This window comes from Maylandia zebra, linkage group LG8, assembly GCF_041146795.1.
Source record: "Maylandia zebra isolate NMK-2024a linkage group LG8, Mzebra_GT3a, whole genome shotgun sequence".
Lineage (NCBI taxonomy): Eukaryota > Metazoa > Chordata > Actinopteri > Cichliformes > Cichlidae > Maylandia > Maylandia zebra.
The window spans coordinates 26,907,107-26,927,001 of NC_135174.1; the positions used below are offsets into that span (position 1 = coordinate 26,907,107).

General features: G+C 42.4%; 1 protein-coding gene across 4 annotated transcripts in view; it reads right to left on the bottom strand.

The window, feature by feature from the left end:
* LOC101486561 (PH and SEC7 domain-containing protein 1) overlaps positions 1 to 19,895 on the bottom strand; it is a 99,895-nt gene that overhangs the window by 48,356 nt on the left and 31,644 nt on the right. For 2 of the 4 annotated variants that reach the window (XM_004565889.3, XM_004565890.4), the window contains exons 4-10: positions 17,404 to 17,959; positions 16,702 to 17,169; positions 6,604 to 6,798; positions 5,558 to 5,638; positions 3,057 to 3,169; positions 2,543 to 2,601; positions 672 to 761 (exon numbers count right to left, since the gene is read on the bottom strand). In XM_004565889.3, the coding sequence (XP_004565946.3) occupies positions 672 to 761; positions 2,543 to 2,601; positions 3,057 to 3,169; positions 5,558 to 5,638; positions 6,604 to 6,798; positions 16,702 to 17,169; positions 17,404 to 17,959 (1,562 nt within the window). Of the gene's footprint in view, positions 1 to 671; positions 762 to 2,542; positions 2,602 to 3,056; positions 3,170 to 5,557; positions 5,639 to 6,603; positions 6,799 to 10,061; positions 10,480 to 14,159; positions 14,268 to 16,701; positions 17,170 to 17,403; positions 17,960 to 19,895 lie in introns of those variants that run through there. The other 2 variants (XM_076887717.1, XM_012923207.4) reach the window with 2 other exon arrangements.

The following is a 19,895-nucleotide window of genomic DNA, read 5'->3' on the forward strand; positions in this document are numbered from 1 at the left end:
TGACTGGTTTTGTTGCAGTCACAAGCCCTCAGCGTGGATACTATCTGCCCTTAATAACAGGCTCGGCTTTTCATTTCAGGGTTCCCGCCAGTTCAGCAGAAGGACTTGCTCCCTCATACATTATTAATACTGCAATGCAACTTGTTGACTCGCACTAAGGGGCCCCGTGGCATGCTGATGGACCGCTCTGCAGACAAAACTATATCAACAGCATCATCATTATGAGCACCATTGGACAAGCAACCAGCTCTGATTGGATTATTTCCCCCTGTCATGTGGCCTGCAGGTTCTGTCTGACAGGCCGAGCTCAACTTGGTTAAGCTAACAGGCTAATCTAATGCTGCTGTAGTCACACACACACACAGATGCCTCGAGGTCGGCTGTGTGTCACTCTCTTCGTCTCCAGACCACGAAACAATTAGTTGTCAAGCCCCAAGGTTCCAAGCCGGAGCATACCGGGAAGTGGCGGGCCTGGGGTTGCCTTCTGATTGGATGCCCCTGGAGATGAGGTGAATGCCAGCTGGCAACAAGCGCGAGCCAGACAGCCAGGCTCAGTCGCGCAGTATTTGAGGGACAATACAGCGCTGGCAGAGGCAGCCCGCTCACTTTCATGTGGGATGTGTGTTTGCGTATGACAGCATGTGCGTTTGTGCTATTTCAGACTGGCTTACTTTGAGCAGTTCTTTGGGAAAATCCTGGCCATCGTTCAGTCCTTCCAGGTTGCCAATGAATTGTGTGCATGACATCCTCTTGCCAATGTTCTGGAAAAAACAATAGACATTTAATATTTATTATTTCATGCTAACACACATTCCTTACCTCTTTATTTCACACAAAGTGCCTTCAACTTAATTAATGTCAATTTTTATTGTAAGTGTCCCTCTGACTATGAAAAGTTATGGAGAAGCTGTCAATGCAAAAAGCATTAAATCACTGGTCAGGTGTCAAAATTATTAACGCTGCTGAGTTAGTGTTTGATGAGATAGCTTCTCATTTAAATGGTTACTTTTTAGATACTTTTCAGGCAAAGTCTCTCTGACAGTTCAGTGAATAGACCGTATTTATAGTCGTGGCCAGAGTCTTACATCCGCTCATTCTCGGGTTTAAATAATTTCTTTTGTTTCTTTCGCTCAGGGTGAAATGGTTGTACATTATACATGTTTAATGAGTTTAAAAAAAACAAGATGCACAAGTATAAACTTATTTTGTAATTTCTCTAACCCATACAGGCTCAAATATATACATACATCCCCACTAATATTTAGTTAGATGTCCCCTAATTTTTTGGCCACATGCTCGTGGTAGCCACCAATGAGCCTCAGGCATAATACTGGCTGGATATGTGTCCACTCTTCTTGGCAGACATGGTAGAGTTTGTTTAATTTGGTTGGTTGGTCAGGGTGTCACACAAAACTAGCTTTTAATCATAATCCACAGGTTTTCACTACGTTCAAGGTCCACAATCTTTGTCTTGTCTGATGATAAAGCTTTTCTCCAGAAGGCATCTGGCTTGTCCATGTGGGAAGATGTAAATTCCAGTCACTTGAAGGTGTTGAAGTTTTACATCACTTCACAGTCCATGGGGATGTAAAACTGGCTTTACTGTGGACAGTGATTAAGCCTTGGTGGTTACTGAACTCAGCAAAGTGGTGACGCGTCCTAATAACCTGTACTTAGAAACAATAATGTGAATTGATGCTCTTGGAATCTGCAGACATTTGGGAACATCTCCCAGAGACCTTCCCAACTCTGTGGTTCTCCTTATTAGTTCTCTGGACTTTCCCATTCTTTTGAGTGTTGGTCGATCCAGTGAGTGCTCTCAAACAAATCCTTTTTATTCCAGTAAAAAGAAACTACCAGTTGTAGTCAATCATGATCACTAATGAGAAGTTAACAGGCCTCGGGCTTGCCAGGTTAAAAGACATTTATAGAACCGTCATCATCATTTATTCAAAGATTTAAGTGAGTGTGTACTTCTGACTCTATGTTGATTTGGAAAAATCCAAAATAAATTAAAACTTGTGCACCCGACCTGCCAATCAAAACCAAATCCAATTATAATCACTATTAGAGGGTATTTATAGAAAAGAACCGCCAATATTAACAGGTAGAGTCGCAAAAAAGTTAACAGTTAAATTTGTTAAAATATGTAGAGACTTTCCTGATGTGCTCTTCCATGGAAGAGCCGCTCCCTGATCCTGTCACCTCGCAGCCACTTTAATTAATCATTCATCCACTGAGCTGCACTATCACACAGAAGAGCCACCAATGGCCCAGATTTCCAAAGGAAGGCTCTGATTATAAAAGCAGCAGATTAATGATGGAGAAAGGAGCTCAGCAGGCAGACCTGCAGACCCAGATGAGATGGTGATCAAACCGAGTCTTATACTAAAAAAAAACAAACTCCGCACAGCTAATCCAAAGGGCCTCTGAGGAGAACGCAGCTCTTAAACAGCTCTCTTTCTTTGTTTATCATGTGAGCACCTACACACTTGCTGCACACTTCCAGCTTCACTGAAACACACTCGAGCATTATACCTACCTGACCATGCAGATCAGTGTTAAGCAGCATCAGGGCACAGGTGAGAGTGTGAACTGCATCTAAAACGTGGAAACACTGCGTTAGCTTTCTCTGCAAAATGACTCATCTGCGATTATGAAACTAGTTTTACTGGGAACTTGCATAAATACAAGTGCATCCTTCTAATGTGGTTTTAAGGCGAACAATACTGCTTTCATATATGCTGTTAATTTTTACTAGCCTGCCACTGCAGTCATTACACAAAACAAACACCACAGGTACTACAGTTAGTCCTGTTTATGTAGTAATCATTAACTGAATAAATGCATATTAATTTACCAGCTGCTGTGAGAAATGAAATGATCTTACTTGGTTATTACACCTGCTAAATTACCTTAAAAGGACCCATTATGCTATTGATCTACTGATTTCTTCTCATTTATTTATGCTGCGACTATTTAAATCTATAGGAAGCAAAAACAAACAACAACCCATAGACACATATATACATAAATAAATTTATACCAGCATTCACCTTCTGATGGTATCACTTTTGGGTTGCAGTCCAAGTAACGCCTGGAAAAGTGTGACAGCACCCTCTCCCTCTCCTGCGTCTCCCCCATCAGCGCAAACTGCCTGAGGAAAGTCCTGCAGCACAAACACAAAGTCAGCAGATGGTTGCTAAACACCAAAATGGTTACAGATGACCTGTTTTAAACTGTTTTACCATTAAAGTGCAGTAAAATAACAGATGTAGTGTTACATTACTATTAAATTTATTAGACTCTTTTTTTTTTTTTTTTTTTTAAACACGATAGTTGTACTTCTAGCTTTAGTGTTTCCATGAAAAAAACAACATTGCAGGGAAAAACAAAGTCATTTAAAGCTTCATCATTGTTTTCAGCAACTGAAGGTACTAATTCAAGCATGAAGTAAAATAAGATTAAATATAATTGGATTTTTTATATTTTAAGTATTTTCTTTTAAACCGTAGTCATCTCATGTATTTTTGGAGTCTAATTTTAGACTTTTGTTGTCCTTTATTAGAAGTGTTGAAATTAAATAATCAAATTCTTTTTTCTTTTGTTTTTAAATCGGACGCTTTATGTTCCTGAAATTCATCATTTTCATGTTCCACCACATCACCAAAATATATTAACACATGAAAATGCTGGAATGACTGAGTCACATGCTTCTGAAGTAGATTTTGTCCTTTTGAACATTTTAATTCATTTTCTCTGATTGAAAATGATTGGTGAGTTTATTTTCTCTTACTTCATGTTTCTGAATGTTTATTACGTACTTCCTGTTTTAATTTGATAGTGTGTGTCTGCTGTGCCTTTACTGTAGTTTTACTTCCTGTTTGTCATTTGATGACCTTCGCCTGTGCCACAGTTTTTCCCAGCTGTGTTCACTTACCAGATTACCCTGTGTGTGTGTGTGTGTGTGTGTGTGTGTGTGTGTGTGTGTGTGTGTGTGTGTGTGTGTGTGTGTGTGTGTGTCATAGAGTTGTCTTCATTTAGTTGTAATGTCTGTTAACCTGTGCTGGTATCGTGTCTGTTGGATTTGGTTCAAGTTTTGCCTGCAGACTCTTCAGTGAACTTTGGATAATCTATAATCAAAGGCTTTTTCTTACGCAGCCTGTCTTTGTGTTTGTATCCTGAAAGCCAAACATACAATGACGCCACACTCTCACTCAAGAAACAGAAAAATGTTCTTTAATTACATTTTTGAAATCTTAGTGTAAAATCCTCTTACATTTACTTAAATACAAAGTACAAAGTCATGTGACAATTTAAAAACTGACTTAAAATAATCCTAATGTCTTTTTTAAGTTTAAAAAATACCATACATACTTTCATATGTTCATAATATTTCCAAGAGATTTAACACCAGGATGTTCTTGCTTTTAATGTTTCAATTAAGATATTAGTCCCTGAGCCTGGAAATTATGTTTTATTGCAGGTCTGACATATTTAATATGCTTTTGTCTGTCTTGAATCAAACATTGCCTTAATATTTCAGGCAATCCAGATAGGTTAAATGAATGAGTCATTTCTGGCACATAAATTGTTATTATTGTGCCGTGTTGGGAGCAGCTAGTTATCTCCCATCATGCCTTGGGGATATGTGTGGCTGTTTAAGATGTTTATTGTTTATGGTTACATGACTCTAACTGTTCTTGTTGATGCTGCAGAATAAATTCAGCGACAGTTATTGTTGATGGAAAGAATGTAGTACCATGAGTGAGCTCAGGCGACCCTCTGAAGCACAGTGTAGTATAGCTTCAGTAAGTTCAATAAAGAGCTCCCCCTATCTGTTTGGAGTAGAACAACAGGCTCAATCTCTGTGTGGCTTCTCTGTTGTTAAGACTTCTCAGTTTGCCACATTTCTTATGCCAATTATTATTATGCAGATTAATTAAAGCAACACTATGTAAAACATTGAACTTCCTTAAAACAGGGGTGTTGAAAGATTAGAAGCTTAAATGTTAAAGAGTTAAAGTCCCAGCTTTTGTATATGTAATGTACAAGGAGTTTGTACAGAGAGTAATCTGTTTGACTTTTTTCTTGAATGGAACATTTTTACACAGTAAAAATGTTACACTGATTTTAAATCCTGTAGATTATTACTTTTTCTTGAGCAAAGTTCATAAAGAAAAAAAACAACAAAAAACCTCACAGTATTGGTTGTTTTTCAGTTTATGCCCAGAATGAATAAATCTAATAAATAAAGATAACAAACATAAACCTCTTTAACAGCATGCATGTTTATGCTGTCAATAGTCTTTCACTGCAATTTCACAGCTGGCCTCTAGAGAGCAGTGTTTACCAGAGGAGGGCAACCACAAAAGAAAACAAAGACATCAAATGTGCGTTTTTCTCTCTAACTGGGATCAGCATCACAGAGAGAGAAGAGGTTTACACCAATAATCAAATGCTTTGTTGATTTTAGGGGAACTCTTGGCCATTTTTCAGTAATCTAACATCAGGCGTCTCTGTCAAAGTAAAAACTGGTTTAACTGTGATTTCTTACCGCAGCGCCTGGTCCAGAGTGAGGCCTGTGAAATTGAAGAAACTCAAATACTCTTCTGCAACCATGCGACTGAAGTCATTGCTGCAAATAAGCAAACAGAGACACAGTAGAATTATACGCAGGTTTATTAGGAGAGAAAATAACCGCGGGAAGAAGCAAAGAAACTACAGCGATCATTAAAACTCAGAGTGTCAGTCAAACACTCGGATGGCAGCTTTCTCAGCTCGGTGAATGGGCTCAGTTTGGGCTGTCAGTCAGTCGGCGTGCACTGGCACAGTCAGATTGAGATGCAGACCGGAGGCCAGAAACACAGAGAAGAAAAAGGGAGGAGATTCCCAGGGTGCAGCTGTCAGAAGACGAGAAAACCCTTTAATCCCAAATTCTTTCTCATCAGCACGAGCAAAGCAGCTGACAGACTGACGGGCTGATCGAGCAGCGGAGGAATGCAGATCTGCTGTAACACGGCGCTTTTTAAAGGGGAGCAGAGTAATAAATGTGCAGGAAACTGAATTTACATGGGTCACAGTTTAATGGCTTTCATTAAATAAAAATAAGATGCTGCAGGAAGGAGATTTTTACATTCATCTTACAGTATGATGACACGCAGTAACCTCTTATTGTTATTTTTGATTTTTTAGTGGCAGTAGTAATACTGTAGAGGTTGATTTTGTTGAATTATTATTAATAATTCATGATGCATATGAATATAACATAAATGCTTGGTGCATTGCATTGAACTATCTTAATTAAACTACAATGGATTAGTTTGATTGCCTTGCAGCCCAACCTTGGCCTCCAATCATGTTTGACCAGGGTATGTATGCCTTCTTCCATCTCAGGATCACTAAAATTAGACACATCCTGTCTTAGAATGATGCTGAAAAACTAGTTTATGCACTTATTACTTCTTGGCTGGACTACTGTAATTAAACATCATCATCATTATTATTAGTTTGTACTAAGAGCTCCATAAGAAGCCTTTTAGTTGATCCAAAGTGCTGCAGGTGAAGGCTGATAGAGCCTTGTGGCTGAATGCAGCAGCTTACTTCTTGCTGAGGTGACGCGCTACATCCGACTTCCTGAAGCCGTCCAAGTTGAAGAGACGTTTGGCCAGGCGTTTGGCCGCTGCCACATCGGCACGATGGCTGCCGTTGGTCAGGGTGTCACTGCTGCCCAGGCCCAGCCTGTCGCTGAGGTCCTGGTCCAGCTCGGAGTCGGTCGCTAGACGGGCCTTCTCCCTGCTAAGGGGTAAGATGGGAAGGTGGTGGTGTAAGACAAAGTGGAAAGAGTTATTAAAATCAGGTGCTGAGAAGGAAATAAAGAACATTATGGTTAACAGAAATGGTGAATAATTCAAAGGGACAGTGCAAAAAAGGATAAAAGGGGGAACAAAGAATGACGCTGATATAATAAACCCCATAAATCCAGTTTATCAATAATTTAATGATATTAATGTTTCCTGTGTAAGTAAAGAAAACGAGACCAGATAAAAGAGAGATGAAAACAGCGAGCCTGATCGGGGAAAAGCAGCAAAAAAAATGTAAAAATGTGAAATAAAATAAGAGTAAAGACACGTGATGAATCCTGAATGTGCTGGAAACAACCGAATAAACAAGCTGAGCATCACATACATCAGAACATATGCAGATCTTTAATTTTATATTCAAACACAGCATGCCGTATGATTATGTAGTTTATTAACTGCATTCAGAATCTCCTCTTTTGCCAGCTTTCCCACTTTTGTTATCACATCCTAATTAAGCCCCTTCAAAGCATTAGCCAGTTCAGAAGTGTGAAACTTATTACATCTGAATTATTCCTGTGATAATAATTTAAGCATGTTATGTCACACTGAGCTAAAAGAGAACTACTTTTCCATCCTCTGCTTAAAGATGAATGAGGTCTCTGAGTTCACTTGCCGAAAACTCAACATGACTTTGGCTTTTTTGTTTTTTGTCTGTGCCATCTAGAGCTGCGTGGCCATTCTGGTCACGCCAGAGAAAACAAAGACAGTCCAGCAGCCCAGAGATGTAATCCAAAAAGAAAGAAAGAAAGAACGAAAACACTTCCTGAATAAGGCGAGCTCTCACTTGGATCTCTCGGCATGAGGAGCGAGCCAAGAAAACCCACAGGCTTCGCTTCGCTCATTCACACATTCTCATACTGTACATGAGTCAGGCAAATCACACCAGAGCAAACAGGGATTAAAAACAGAAAGCCACAAGGGTTCAAAGGTCAACTGTGGTTTCACAAAGCACACAGAGGATCAGCCGGTAAAATGTTTACTGAGACTGAGTCTGAGGTCCTTGTGTTAGCATGCTAATTTGCAGTAAACACAGTGCAGTTTGGCAGATGGGCGCCTTTATTTTGAAAATATTTTTATTTTGAGTTTTAAAAAAAACAAGATAATGGAGAAGTGTGCATTTTTACTAGATTGTGATCCAAGATGAAAGTGGAAGGATGACTACAAGTGGGAGGAGTGAATGCCTTATTATTTCATTACTTTTAAAATAGAAAGAATTTCCCAAATCTGGAATAAAGTGTGTCTTTTATTATTATTTATCATTACCTCTATTTTAACAGGAAGTCCAACTGAGATCTCTTTTACATTAAAGACCTAACCAAGATAGGAGCCATAAAAGCTGAAACGTCTAAAAAATGCTACAAATACAACATAAAATATTTAAATTATTTCATGTTCAAAGTGCAACCGCTCAGAGGAGCGTAGCTGGTAACTGTTGGTACTGGAAAGAGAATAAATGGGTTTATAGAGGAAAATATACCATTTGTGTTTTCTTTGAGCGGTCAGTGATGACCAGTCCACCAGATCTCTTGTTGTTTTGTAAATTCTACAGCAATGGAGTCAATAGATGTTGAGAAAATGAACAGAATCAGCCCATCGCCGTAGAAAAATGTGAAGTAGTGGCTGAAAAGTAACCCCATCTGTGGTCATAACTCAAACTTGGATCTCTGATGTGCTCTGCTCCGACCTCTAAATGTGGACAAGAATCAGTGCATATGAGGGCAGACAGGGACGGGGTCATAAAAATCACAAGAATGATCAATAGATTTGTGACACTGTGTTGGATAAAATACAGAGTGAATCTAACCCTAATGGAAAAAAAAGAAACTAGGCCACCATCTCCCAGCAAAACTGATTTTTTTACTGTTTAATTTTCCATCTGTTAACTGCAGAAATTTGTGCACCAATGCTTCAAACAGATACTCTGATGTGGCCTGCTGGTACAGGCTGCTAGAGGAAAAGTCGGGGGGTCTCTTAAATAATATGAGTTCAACAGCTGTTAAGACAATCCACTAAAAGCCAAAACATGTCAGCCTGCTGCTAGCTTTAGATACAAGGTCAGGGGATCAACAGGAATCGTGGGCATTCACGACCCGGGACCATGAATGTCCCAGAAGATGCTGAAATAGTAAAAGAAGTGATGACCTGCTGGTGGTGCTAGAGCTGAGGAAGAGTGAAGTCCTCTCTCACTAGACTTCAGACTCCACGATGTCTGAAGTGCATGTATCCACAAAACATCGAGTAATTTATGGGAAAGTTTAAATAAAAATCCAAACGTGAACCCAACAACTCAAAATCCCTACAAGAAATGGATATTACAATCTAAACCGATTTTTTAAAAAGCTCATTTAAAGCTAATTTACCAAACAAATAAGGATATTTCTTTATTTGATTGCAGCTATTTTTAATTTTTAAAAAGTCTATTTTGTATTTGTGTTAACTACAATGTTTTTTTTTCACAGCTAGATTTAGTTAACTATAATACCTTAGTCCACACCACATTTTCATATAACAGTCTCTTCACAAGGCACCAACATATTTTCATCAATACCAAAAACATCAACCGAGGTTTTAACCTCAGGAATGTCTACACCCATAAACATCCGATAAAAAGTGCAAATGTGAACCCAACAATTGAGCAACTGAAGCAAAAGTGGAAAGAAATATGTATTTTTTAACTGAAAGTTAATTAACATTTAGTTTAGATTTATTTAAACAATTAAATAAGAATGAAGTTCACTAACGGCTGAATAGATGTTTTTAAAACAAGATGCAGTGTTCTAATACTTTTTATGGCACATATAAGTAAGCCTCTCCCTGGGCCTTCAGCTTTCTTCCTGTTAAAACTGAGTTTTTTGTTTCCACTGTGCTGATATAACATCTGGGAGTCGTGACTGTTCAAAGCCTGATGGTAATGGATGTCTGGAACTTTATAGCCCTCCATGCCAGAAATTTACAATGACATAAAGTTCTGAACCATCCCGCGATCAGCCGTCATCACTAACTTGAAATTAAAAGTCCAAAGCGAAGGAAAAAGTTGGGCAAACGTCTCGATGTTCACGAGAGCTACATGGGCAGTCAGACAATTTTCCCAGAATTACTGTTATCTGCATATCTGCACGTCTGTTCCACAAACATGATATTCAAATGTTCACATATACACGACAGACAGGTGAGACAGGTTCCTGGGTGTTGACCTACCTGTGGCAAGACCGCCTATTTTCTAAGTACCTCTCCTCCCCGGCTGCAGACGAGCCCTGACAACAGAAGACGGCCGGCGTCCTCGCTGGCGTCACATGGCCGGCGCCTCTCCTCTGACCGCTCGCCCGACTGAACCTTCTTCTCCCCCTCGCCTCGTACCCTGAACGCATCGCCGTGCACTTGGCAGGCCTAATGTAGGAGAACACCTGCACTCTCTCCCAGGAGGCCAGCAGGCTTTGACGCTCCTCTCCCGGGTTTCGAGGCTGACTGAGACTTCATGGGTGCCTCCTTTCTTTCCGTCCACTTTCTCACTCTCCCCCTGTGTTTGCTGTCATTTGATCCTCTCAGCAAGCCTCCTCTCTCCCCCCCAAAGTAAAAGAGCTGTTTGTCCTGCAATGCCTCTCGGACTCTATCTTTTCCCCTCTGAGTCTGTTTGCTGTTGTTTCTCTTCCCTCTTTTCACTCCTCCCTCTCTCTTTCTCCCTCCCTGTTCCACTGTGTAAACTCTCACTGTCCCCTACTGACCTTGGATTCAAAGCATGGCATGAGACTTGGCTTGTCTTTTCCCTAAAAAAAAAAAATCACCCTCCTGCATTCATTCCTCTCTCCGTCTACACGCATCTCCAATTACACGCACTTGGCATGTCCATCCTTTGAGTGTTGTTCAAATTGTAGTTTACCTTGTTTGTGATGTAAGCTTTTTTTTCACACACCTACACAGAACACCAAAAGTGTGAAGTGTCAGGTTTAAACTGCTGGGTGTGTGTGCCCAAACGGTTTGCTCTGCTGCCTCGGGCAAAGAAAAGGTGGCCTTTTGTCTACATCTGTTTACAGCATACGCTTCATCTGGGCCTGCAGGAGTGTTCATAATTATGAGATTACGCCAGCACTGTAGCTTAGGCTCTGCCACCTGTTAGCATTGTCCCATCGAGAGCCAGCACAATGCCGAGAGGGCCTGAGAGAATTCCCAGTGTCAACCTCTGCTTTAACGGTGTCCACGGATAATTGAACCCCCTCTCAGTCCACTGGGCAGCTCGACACAATGAGCCACTGTCTAATGGTACAGAGCATCTGAAAAGGGTGATGTGAGGGAAGGAGGAAGAGGAGGAGTAGGAGGAGAGGGAGGAGGGGAGCGAAATTCCAACTTTTATCAAAGTATGGACAAGCCTTCAGGGATATTTGCCTGGCCGTCTCACTCCTGGATTCCACAGCTTCAGGCCAGCAAGAGTGCGATAAGATCAGCACTTAGCAAACATTTGCCTTCACTGTTTAGTTCATCAGGAAAAAATCTGAAACTAAAGTACGAGTTCAGGTTTACAAAATGAGACAAAATGAAGCTGCTTTGTTTTGTAAGATTTTGACTATGAATCCGCTGAAACTTGAGACCGATTCCTTCCTTGGACACACAAACACACTAAAACACACACTGTGATCGGGCTGCAAGTCACACACCTGCAACATATTACGCTCACTCTTTCCAAACAGCACTCGGCAGCAAGACTGCTGTCCTCTTACGCCATCTTGTGGCGAAAGCAGCAGCAGTGCGCTCACTCCACCTCTGCAGTGCTGTCACACTAAGTTAGGGTGACATTCACAAAGCAGTCACACATAAGCAGAGTTGGAGACACCGAAAAGCAGAAACAGGTGGAATCTGTCACATATACCGGCATGTGCGTGTCAGGGCTATCTGCATTCAGATAAACACTCTGCAGAGAGACAAAATGAAGTCTTTGGGACAGTCAAGGTGAGTCTCTCGCTGCTGCAGCCGCCATCTGCTGTGCATCACACATCCGTGCATGCACTTCACGCACACACAAACCCAAAGAAAAGGGTGCATGTGCATGCACAAACACACGCACAGACAGATGGATACACCCATACACGGCTGGCAGACAGCAGAGGGACCACAGGCGGCCTTCTAACGACCTTCACTTTAGCATACTCGACTCTCCAGAATAGCACTGCTGCAGTGCTCTGTGCAGGGAGACAGACAGAGGCAGAGACGCTCGTTAGTCTGGAACCTGACAACAGTCCATTAACAGGGCTCTGACCTCAGATAGGAGACAATCAATGCTGCATTAGAACTGAATCTACTTCAGAAACTCTGTGATTTAAAACTCCATTCAGAGAGAACAACTCTGACTTTTCATCCACATAAGACAACAGTGGCGGATGATCGCAGAATCATTTCCATGGTAAAGAGAAACCCCTTCACAGCAGCCAACCAAGTGAATAATACTCTCCAGGTGGTAGGCATATCAATATCCAAGTCTACCATGAAGAGAAGACTACATGAAAGTAAATACAGAAGGTTCACTGTAAGGTGCAAGCCACCCATAAACCTCAAGAATAGAAAGGCTAGATGGGACTTCGCTTAAAAAAAAAAAAAACATCTAAAAAAAAAGTTCTGGAGAAACATTCTCTGTACAAATGAAACCAAGATCAACCTCTACCAGAGTGATGGTAAGAAAAAAGTATGAAGAAAGTGTGGAACAGCTCGTGATCCAAAGGATACCACATCATCTGTAAAACATGGCAGACACACAGTGTGATGGCTTGGGTGTGCATGGCTGCCAGCGGCACTGGGACACTAGTGTTTACTGGTGATTCGACACAGGACAGAAACAGCTGAATGAATTCTGAGGTGTTCAGAGACTTACTGTCTACTCAAAGCTAAAAGCAGTCAAATGGATTGAGAGGCGTTTCATAATACAGATGGACAATGACCCAAAACATACAGCTAAAGCAACCCAGGAGTTTATTTAAGCAAAGAAGTGGAACATTCTTACATGGCCAAGTCGGACACCTGATTATATATATATATATATATATATATATATATATTAGGGGTGCAACAATACACAAAATTCACGGTTCGGTTCGGTACTTTGGTGTCACGGTTCGATATTTTTTCGATACAAAAAAATGTTCATGCCTTTTTAATTTGTCATTTATTAAAATTATAAATATATATTTTAACTCAAAAGTACAGTTTTTAAATTTAACCCTAACCCTTGTACATGTTTTTTATTTTGACAGCGAATGCGCACCTGCGGACCACTTATGTGCAGCCCTGGTTATTTAGCTCGTCATATTGCAGCCACAGAAATTCTTTTGTCCATGAAACCGTAAAGCTGCACTTTCTTTTTGCCTTATAGTCTGATTTGTCATAACTTCTCCGTTTTGTGGTAAGCTTTTCTTTGGCTGTCACTTCTTCACCCTGACCTGTCTTATTTGGCTCAGCAGAACTGAAATGCTTTTACACGCTCACTCACATAAGCTCAGCGATTCTCTGCGCAATCAACCTCTCACATGTTTGAGCTTGCTGCGGGAGATTTCACTTGTCATGTTTGCATAGTAAGCTAACGATTAATAAGACGATGTCAGAGGAATTGGTGCACAAATTATCATCACTCACAGATCAGTGCTGTCGCTCTCTATACACAGTTCGCATGATTGCAAAGTGAAAGCAAAAAACAAGCGCAAATTCAAACGCGACAGTGGCTCACCGATGCCAATGACATAATTACCCAGCTACATTTCTGAAAGAATGCAAAAGCATTGACATATATTTTCTTCCTACAATAGCCCGACTGGAAAAATCGCTAGCTCCGGGACTTCGGGCTAGCGATATTGCAAGCCCTGTATCTGATTGAGGAATCACTCATCTTTGGAAAAGAGAGTTTATTACAGAGAAATGTCTCTTTCCAAAATAAAAGCTATACTATCCGCTTCTTCTGGGCTATATTCTCAGCAGCATAAGGAGAATCATGTGCTAACAGCTGTCTAAATGACTCGGCTAAAGTTAGTAGCATGCTTGTTGTTTTTGTCTTTGCACTAGGATGATGTCGGCGTAAATGTGCAGTCATATTCGTTGTGTTCCCACTAGTGCTTTCAGGTTAATCTCGTTGAAATGACCTTAACGCCACAACACGGCAAATCTCCGTTAACGAGCTACCGCCGATCACCCCGTGCATGGGGCTAGACAGCCAACACGTTAACGAGCTAACTGCGCTAACACACTAGTTCACACCCATGTAATTGAGCATTGCATGGCACATCCAACATACTGTTTTACTTTAGTCCATGACTCGCTTACCTTCAGGGTCATATGTCACATGAAAACCAAAATAATTCCAAACACCAGATCTGAATGAGGGTGGGGGAGGTGCCCTGCGCTCTTCCTTCTGACGATGCTGTCTGTGTTGAGCGCTCAGTGGATCTGCGCTCGACAGTGCAGCGGAGTAGTCGAACGCAGATTCACTGAGCGCTCAACACAGACAGCATCGTCAGAAGGAAAGTTGATAAAATAAATTACAAATGTTGTATTGTTCGATACATATGCATACCGAACCGAAAGCACTGTATCGAACGGTTCAATATCGATAAGAATATCGTTGCACCCCTAATATATATATATATATATATATATATATATATATATATATATATATATATATATATATATATATATATATATATATAAACGCATTTTATATTTATGATATTTTATGTTTCATATCTGTGGCACATCACACACCATCTAAGGTTGCTATAACTGTCATTTTATTGTGTGACAATAAAGGTTCTTGATTTTGAACTTCCAGACATGTGAAGTGCATGTTAGAAATGTAAATGTCTGCTATAACCTGACAGCCCCCTCTTAAACTCAGTGTGATGTCCTATTGTGCCGATGTGCGAATGAGCTGCTCAGCTAATAGTGTGGTGTGTTGACCTTTTACTTTTATGTGAACTATTTCCTGCTGTGTGATACAAGTTTTACAAAAACTGTAAAATATCTGGATCTGATTCTCCTGAAATAATCTGAATCTGTCCGTGTGGGAAAACAGCTTATGACCGTTGGAACATCTCCTTCCAAAAACCCAGATTAATCTCCTGCTGGAGCAGCCTCCCCTGCCTTCTGGTTTCAGGCTCTCTGCCAGATCCTGGCTTCAGGGACTTTCCGCCGTTCAGCCACAGGAGCGTTAGTGAGGTCCGGCACTGATGTTGGCTCATAATGCCAGGCTGGGTGGCAGGTCGGGGTTCGACTCAGTGAAAAAGTCAACTTTAAGCATATTAGACGGACCTGGATTTGTTTGTTGTGTGTTGTAGAATTAGTATTTAAAGGGAAAAGGATTCAGAAATACAAAAGATAAGGTCCTGTTTACATACTGTAGCTTTGCCTGTCCAGAGAGGTTTATATGATTATTATTTCTCAAGTGTAGTATATATATATATATTCTCTGCATAATGTCATAGAAAGAGGGATCCCTCCCTGATACAGTAAGTTGGCTTATAAGAAGATGGAAAGAACGCTACAACAGCATATTTCAGGTAGAAGATGAACTGATGGGCTGTACTAAGCCCACTATATGATAAATTAGGCTTTGAACTACAAAGTTGATGCAGCAGAGTGAAAGAATTAAGATACAGAGATGCAATGGAGCACTTTTAGTATCACTATGCTGACATATTAACTCTGTTTGCACTTGTTACATGTTGTGCGGGCGGATCGTAAGTGGACACTGGAGACACGTCAACGTTTACAGCTGTGTGTCCAAGGAGTCTCCTTGTGTTCAGATTTCATTACGGTATGTGTCACTTCTTCTCATAAAAAAATGGCCTTCGACCGGCGAATTTATCGCCAGTCAAGAGCGAGAGCTAAATTTAAAGCTTTTGCTCATGTTGACATTGGAAGGTGAGGTCATTTCAGAGAAGCAAAAAGGAGCACGAACAGATGAAAATCGGCCCCCACACCCTGTGACGATGGTGTATTTTCCCCTTACGGCTCCTTCAGGACACATTGACCTTAACATGTGAAATAGATCCTTCCCCCTTTTCATCAGACCCTGATCTCAAAGAGAAACGGCGATAAGCCTAATCGTTATCAAGTTTCTGTTCTCTGTTTGTGGGTTTGTGACGTGCTCTGTTAGTCAGAATAAGGTTGATGTTTTGGGGGATTGTATTTCCCGCTCTTCTGATGTGTTTTACATGTGTTTCCTGGAAATCAGCTGATAATAATGGCAGTGAAGACAAGTTTGGATGATTATTTCCTGAGTAGTAACGGCCTGGAGCACAGTAGCAGTGCAGGAGAAAATGAAAGGGGTTTTCTGTAACCACTGGCACTGTTTGAATGACCGGTTCTTAAACAGCACTTTTCTCCTCTACTTGAGCACCAAAGCACTTTATACTTCATGCCTCATTTACCTACTCACACACATTGATACAAACACTTTTTCTGCATCTAAGTGTTTTATATCTAACATTCATGCATCAGGAGCAACTGTGTTTGGTATCTTCCCCAAGGATCATTTGGTATGAAGACTGGAGCGATCGAACCACCAAACCTGCTCTACCTCCTGAGCCACAGCCCCCAGCTGTACTTTTTATACTCTGATTAAGCGTTAGACCCAGTGAGGAGGTGGCATCTTGTTGTGAAGCTGTTTTCTGTAGTTTAGAGTAATTTTCTCCCTAGTTTGGTTTAATCAATAGCTTTTTTTGCACCTCTCCTCCTCTTAAGATCCCATTGAAAGTGATGCAGAATTTTTCAGAATCCTCCCCCAGATTTTTATACGTAAATAACATCTCAGACTCACCAAAAATACTAATCAGTGAACTTTCCACCTGACAGGCGATCTCACCTGGGTAAGGAGAAGGAGGGGTTGCTGTACCAGCTGCTCCCCAGCTGTGAACGCTCCTGCCCTCTGGGCGGGGTATCATCTGATCCGCTGCTCAGCCTCTCGCTGGAGGGAGCTCGGGTGGCGTCCGAGTCCCCCGTCACAGTAAAGATAGAGTCAGACAGACTGGGCCTCTCATCGTGCGCCAGCGGGGCGAAGCTGAGCTGGACGATCTGCCTGGCGCTCTGGCACACGGGGCCGTGGATAGCGGGTGTTAGTGTGGGCAGGTCAAAGGTCAGGACAGTGTGGGTGCTGGAGGTGAGCAGCTCCTCGCTGTCCAGGCTGTTGTACGACGTCCCTTTGGCTCGGTGCGACTCCATGATGCTCTCAAAGTGGCGGCTGAAGGTGTCCTCTGTGGCGAGGCGGGGTCCGGATACCAAGATGGGGGATTTCAAGGCTGGATGGTGGTTGTCGAAAAAGGTTTCCACTGGTCTGAACAGACAGGATAGAAAATAAAGAAAAAGAGACTTTTGATAAGATTTTTTTTTTTCTTTTGCCAGAACGTAATTTACTGAACTGTTTAAAGGTGTGACTTTTACTTCCTGATTATGACCAACTTGAAAAGTAGGTTAGGGATGAGATCCCTACATTTAGGTCAGGGGAACATCCCGCATCACCAGAATTCTCCTGTTTGTGTTTACAGCTTCACACGAGGCGTCTGCTCACCTCTTCAGAAGGTGTCCAAACACCTCAGGCTCCTCCTCAGCTGCACACTGCTGCTTCCTGCTGTCTCCCTGCATCCTCACACTTGCCCAGCTCACCATTTCTTCCTCTTCTTCCTCTTCCTCCTCATCGTCTTCTCCTTCTTCCTCCACAGCTCTTCCTTCCATCATCGCCTCCTCCTCCCCATCTGTTCTCCCATAAGCCAGCCCTCCCAGAGGGCTGCTGCCCGTCCCTGAGGTTCCCTGCACGCTGCGGTTGCTCCCAAATGCAGAGTCGGCGTCTTCCTGCTCGGCCAGCAGCACCTCGTCTATGTCCGTCTCACGGTAGCATCGAAGCGGGACAGCGTCCAGGTCAGTTTCTGAATACTTGAGTGTCCTGCGAATGATGCCCGTTTTGGGCGATGTTCCTATGACGGCTGGGGGAGGGGTCACCAGCTCTACCTCCACGTGCTGCACCTCGTGGTTGGCTGAAAGCAGAGGCAGGGAGGATGGCGGAGTAGGGGTGGGAGACTCACTGGAGTTACCACTAGGAGGAGCTGTGGAGGTTCCCTCTGGAGAATCTGCAGAGGAAGAAAATCAATTATGATCACTTAAAAGGCATATGTGGTTTCTGAGGACAATGTAGAGGTGATTAGCAGTGTGCCACTCCCCTGCTTACAAAGACTGGGTCATATAGAAGTCTATGGAAAAACAGCCCAGAAGCGCCTTTATTTGCGACCTCAGTAACACTTTCCTCATAAGTTTAAAGCCTTAATCGTTATGACTGAATGAATTTTTATGACTGCAATGACCAAAAGTCTGTTCTTCCCCTTTTCAATATACACTCAACAAAAATATAAACGCAACACCTTTGTTTTTGCTCCCATTCCCCATGGGATGGACGTAGAGACCTAAAATTCATTCCAGATACACAATATAACCATCCCTCCCAAACAGTGGTCACAAATCAGTCCAAATGTGTGGTAGTGGGCACATCTGCTATATTGAGATAATCCATCCCACCTCACAGGTGTGCCACATCAGGATGCTGATCTGACATCATGAGTAGTGCACAGGTGTACCTCAGACTGCCCACAACAAAAGGCCACCCTGGAATGTGCAGTTTTTTGCGCTATTGGGGGTCTGGGGACCCAGAACCGGTCAGTATCTGGTGTGACCACCATTTGCCTCATGCAGTGCAACACATCGTCGCATGGAGTCTATCAGATTGTCAATTGTGGCCTGTGGAATGTTGGTCCACTCCACTTCAATGGCTGTGCGAGGTTGTTGGATATTCGTGGGAACTGGTACACGCTGTCGTATACGCCGGTCAAGCACATCCCGAACATGCTCAATGGGTGACATGTCCGGTGAGTATGCTGGCCATCCAAGAACTGGGACATTCTCAGCTGCCATCTGCCCTGAACAATGTGAACCATGATTCATCCGTGAAGCGCACACCTCTCCAACGTGCCAGACGCCATCGAATGTGAGCATTTGCCCACACAAGTCTGTTACGGCGACGAGCTGGAGTCAGGTCAAGACCCCGATGAGGACGACGGGCATGCAGTTGAGCGTCCCTGAGACGGTTTCTGACAGTTTGTGCAGAAATTGTTTGGTTGTGCAAACCAATTGTTCCAGCAGCTGTCTGGGTGGCTGGTCTCAGACGATCTTGGAGGTGAACCTGCTGGATGTGGAGGTCCTGGGCTGGTGTGGTTACACGAGGTCTGCGGTTGTGAGGCCGGTTGGATGTGCTGCCATATTCTCTGAAACACCTGTGGAGACGGCTTATGGTTGAGAAATGAACATTCAATGCACGGGCGACAGATCTGGTTGACATTCCTGCTGTCAGCATGCCAATTGCACGCTCCCTCATTGCTTGTGGCATCTGTGGCATTTTGCTGTGAGACAAAACTGCACATTCCAGGGTGGCCTTTTGTTGTGGGCAGTCTGAGGTACACCTGTGCACTACTCATGTTGTCAGATCAGCATCCTGATGTGGCACACCTGTGAGGTGGGATGGATTATCTCAATATGGCAGATGTGCCCACTACCACACATTTGGACTGATTTGTGACCACTGTTTGGGAGGGATGGTTATATTGTGTATCTGGAATGAATTTTAGGTCTCTACGTCCATCCCATGGGGAATGGGAGCAAAAACAAAAGTGTTGCGTTTATATTTTTGTTCAGTGTATAACATCAGAATATTTACAGCATCAAATTTGTATTCTATTACTGTCAATTTATATACCTTTGATTGATCAAGTTACATGTTAAATTGATGATCCATCCATCCACTTATCCCTTTCAGGGTCACGGGGGGCACTGGAGCCTATCCCAGCTGTTATAGGGCGAGAGGCGGGGTACACCCTGGACAGGTCGCCAGTCTGGCAGGGCTATAGGGCTACTAGCTCTTAGCATAGCTTTGCAGCTGATCATATGTCTGAAGCAAGCTATTTTTGCTCCTCCCCCTTTAAGACCATCCTTCGTTTAAGCAAGCTTTCTTCTGATTGG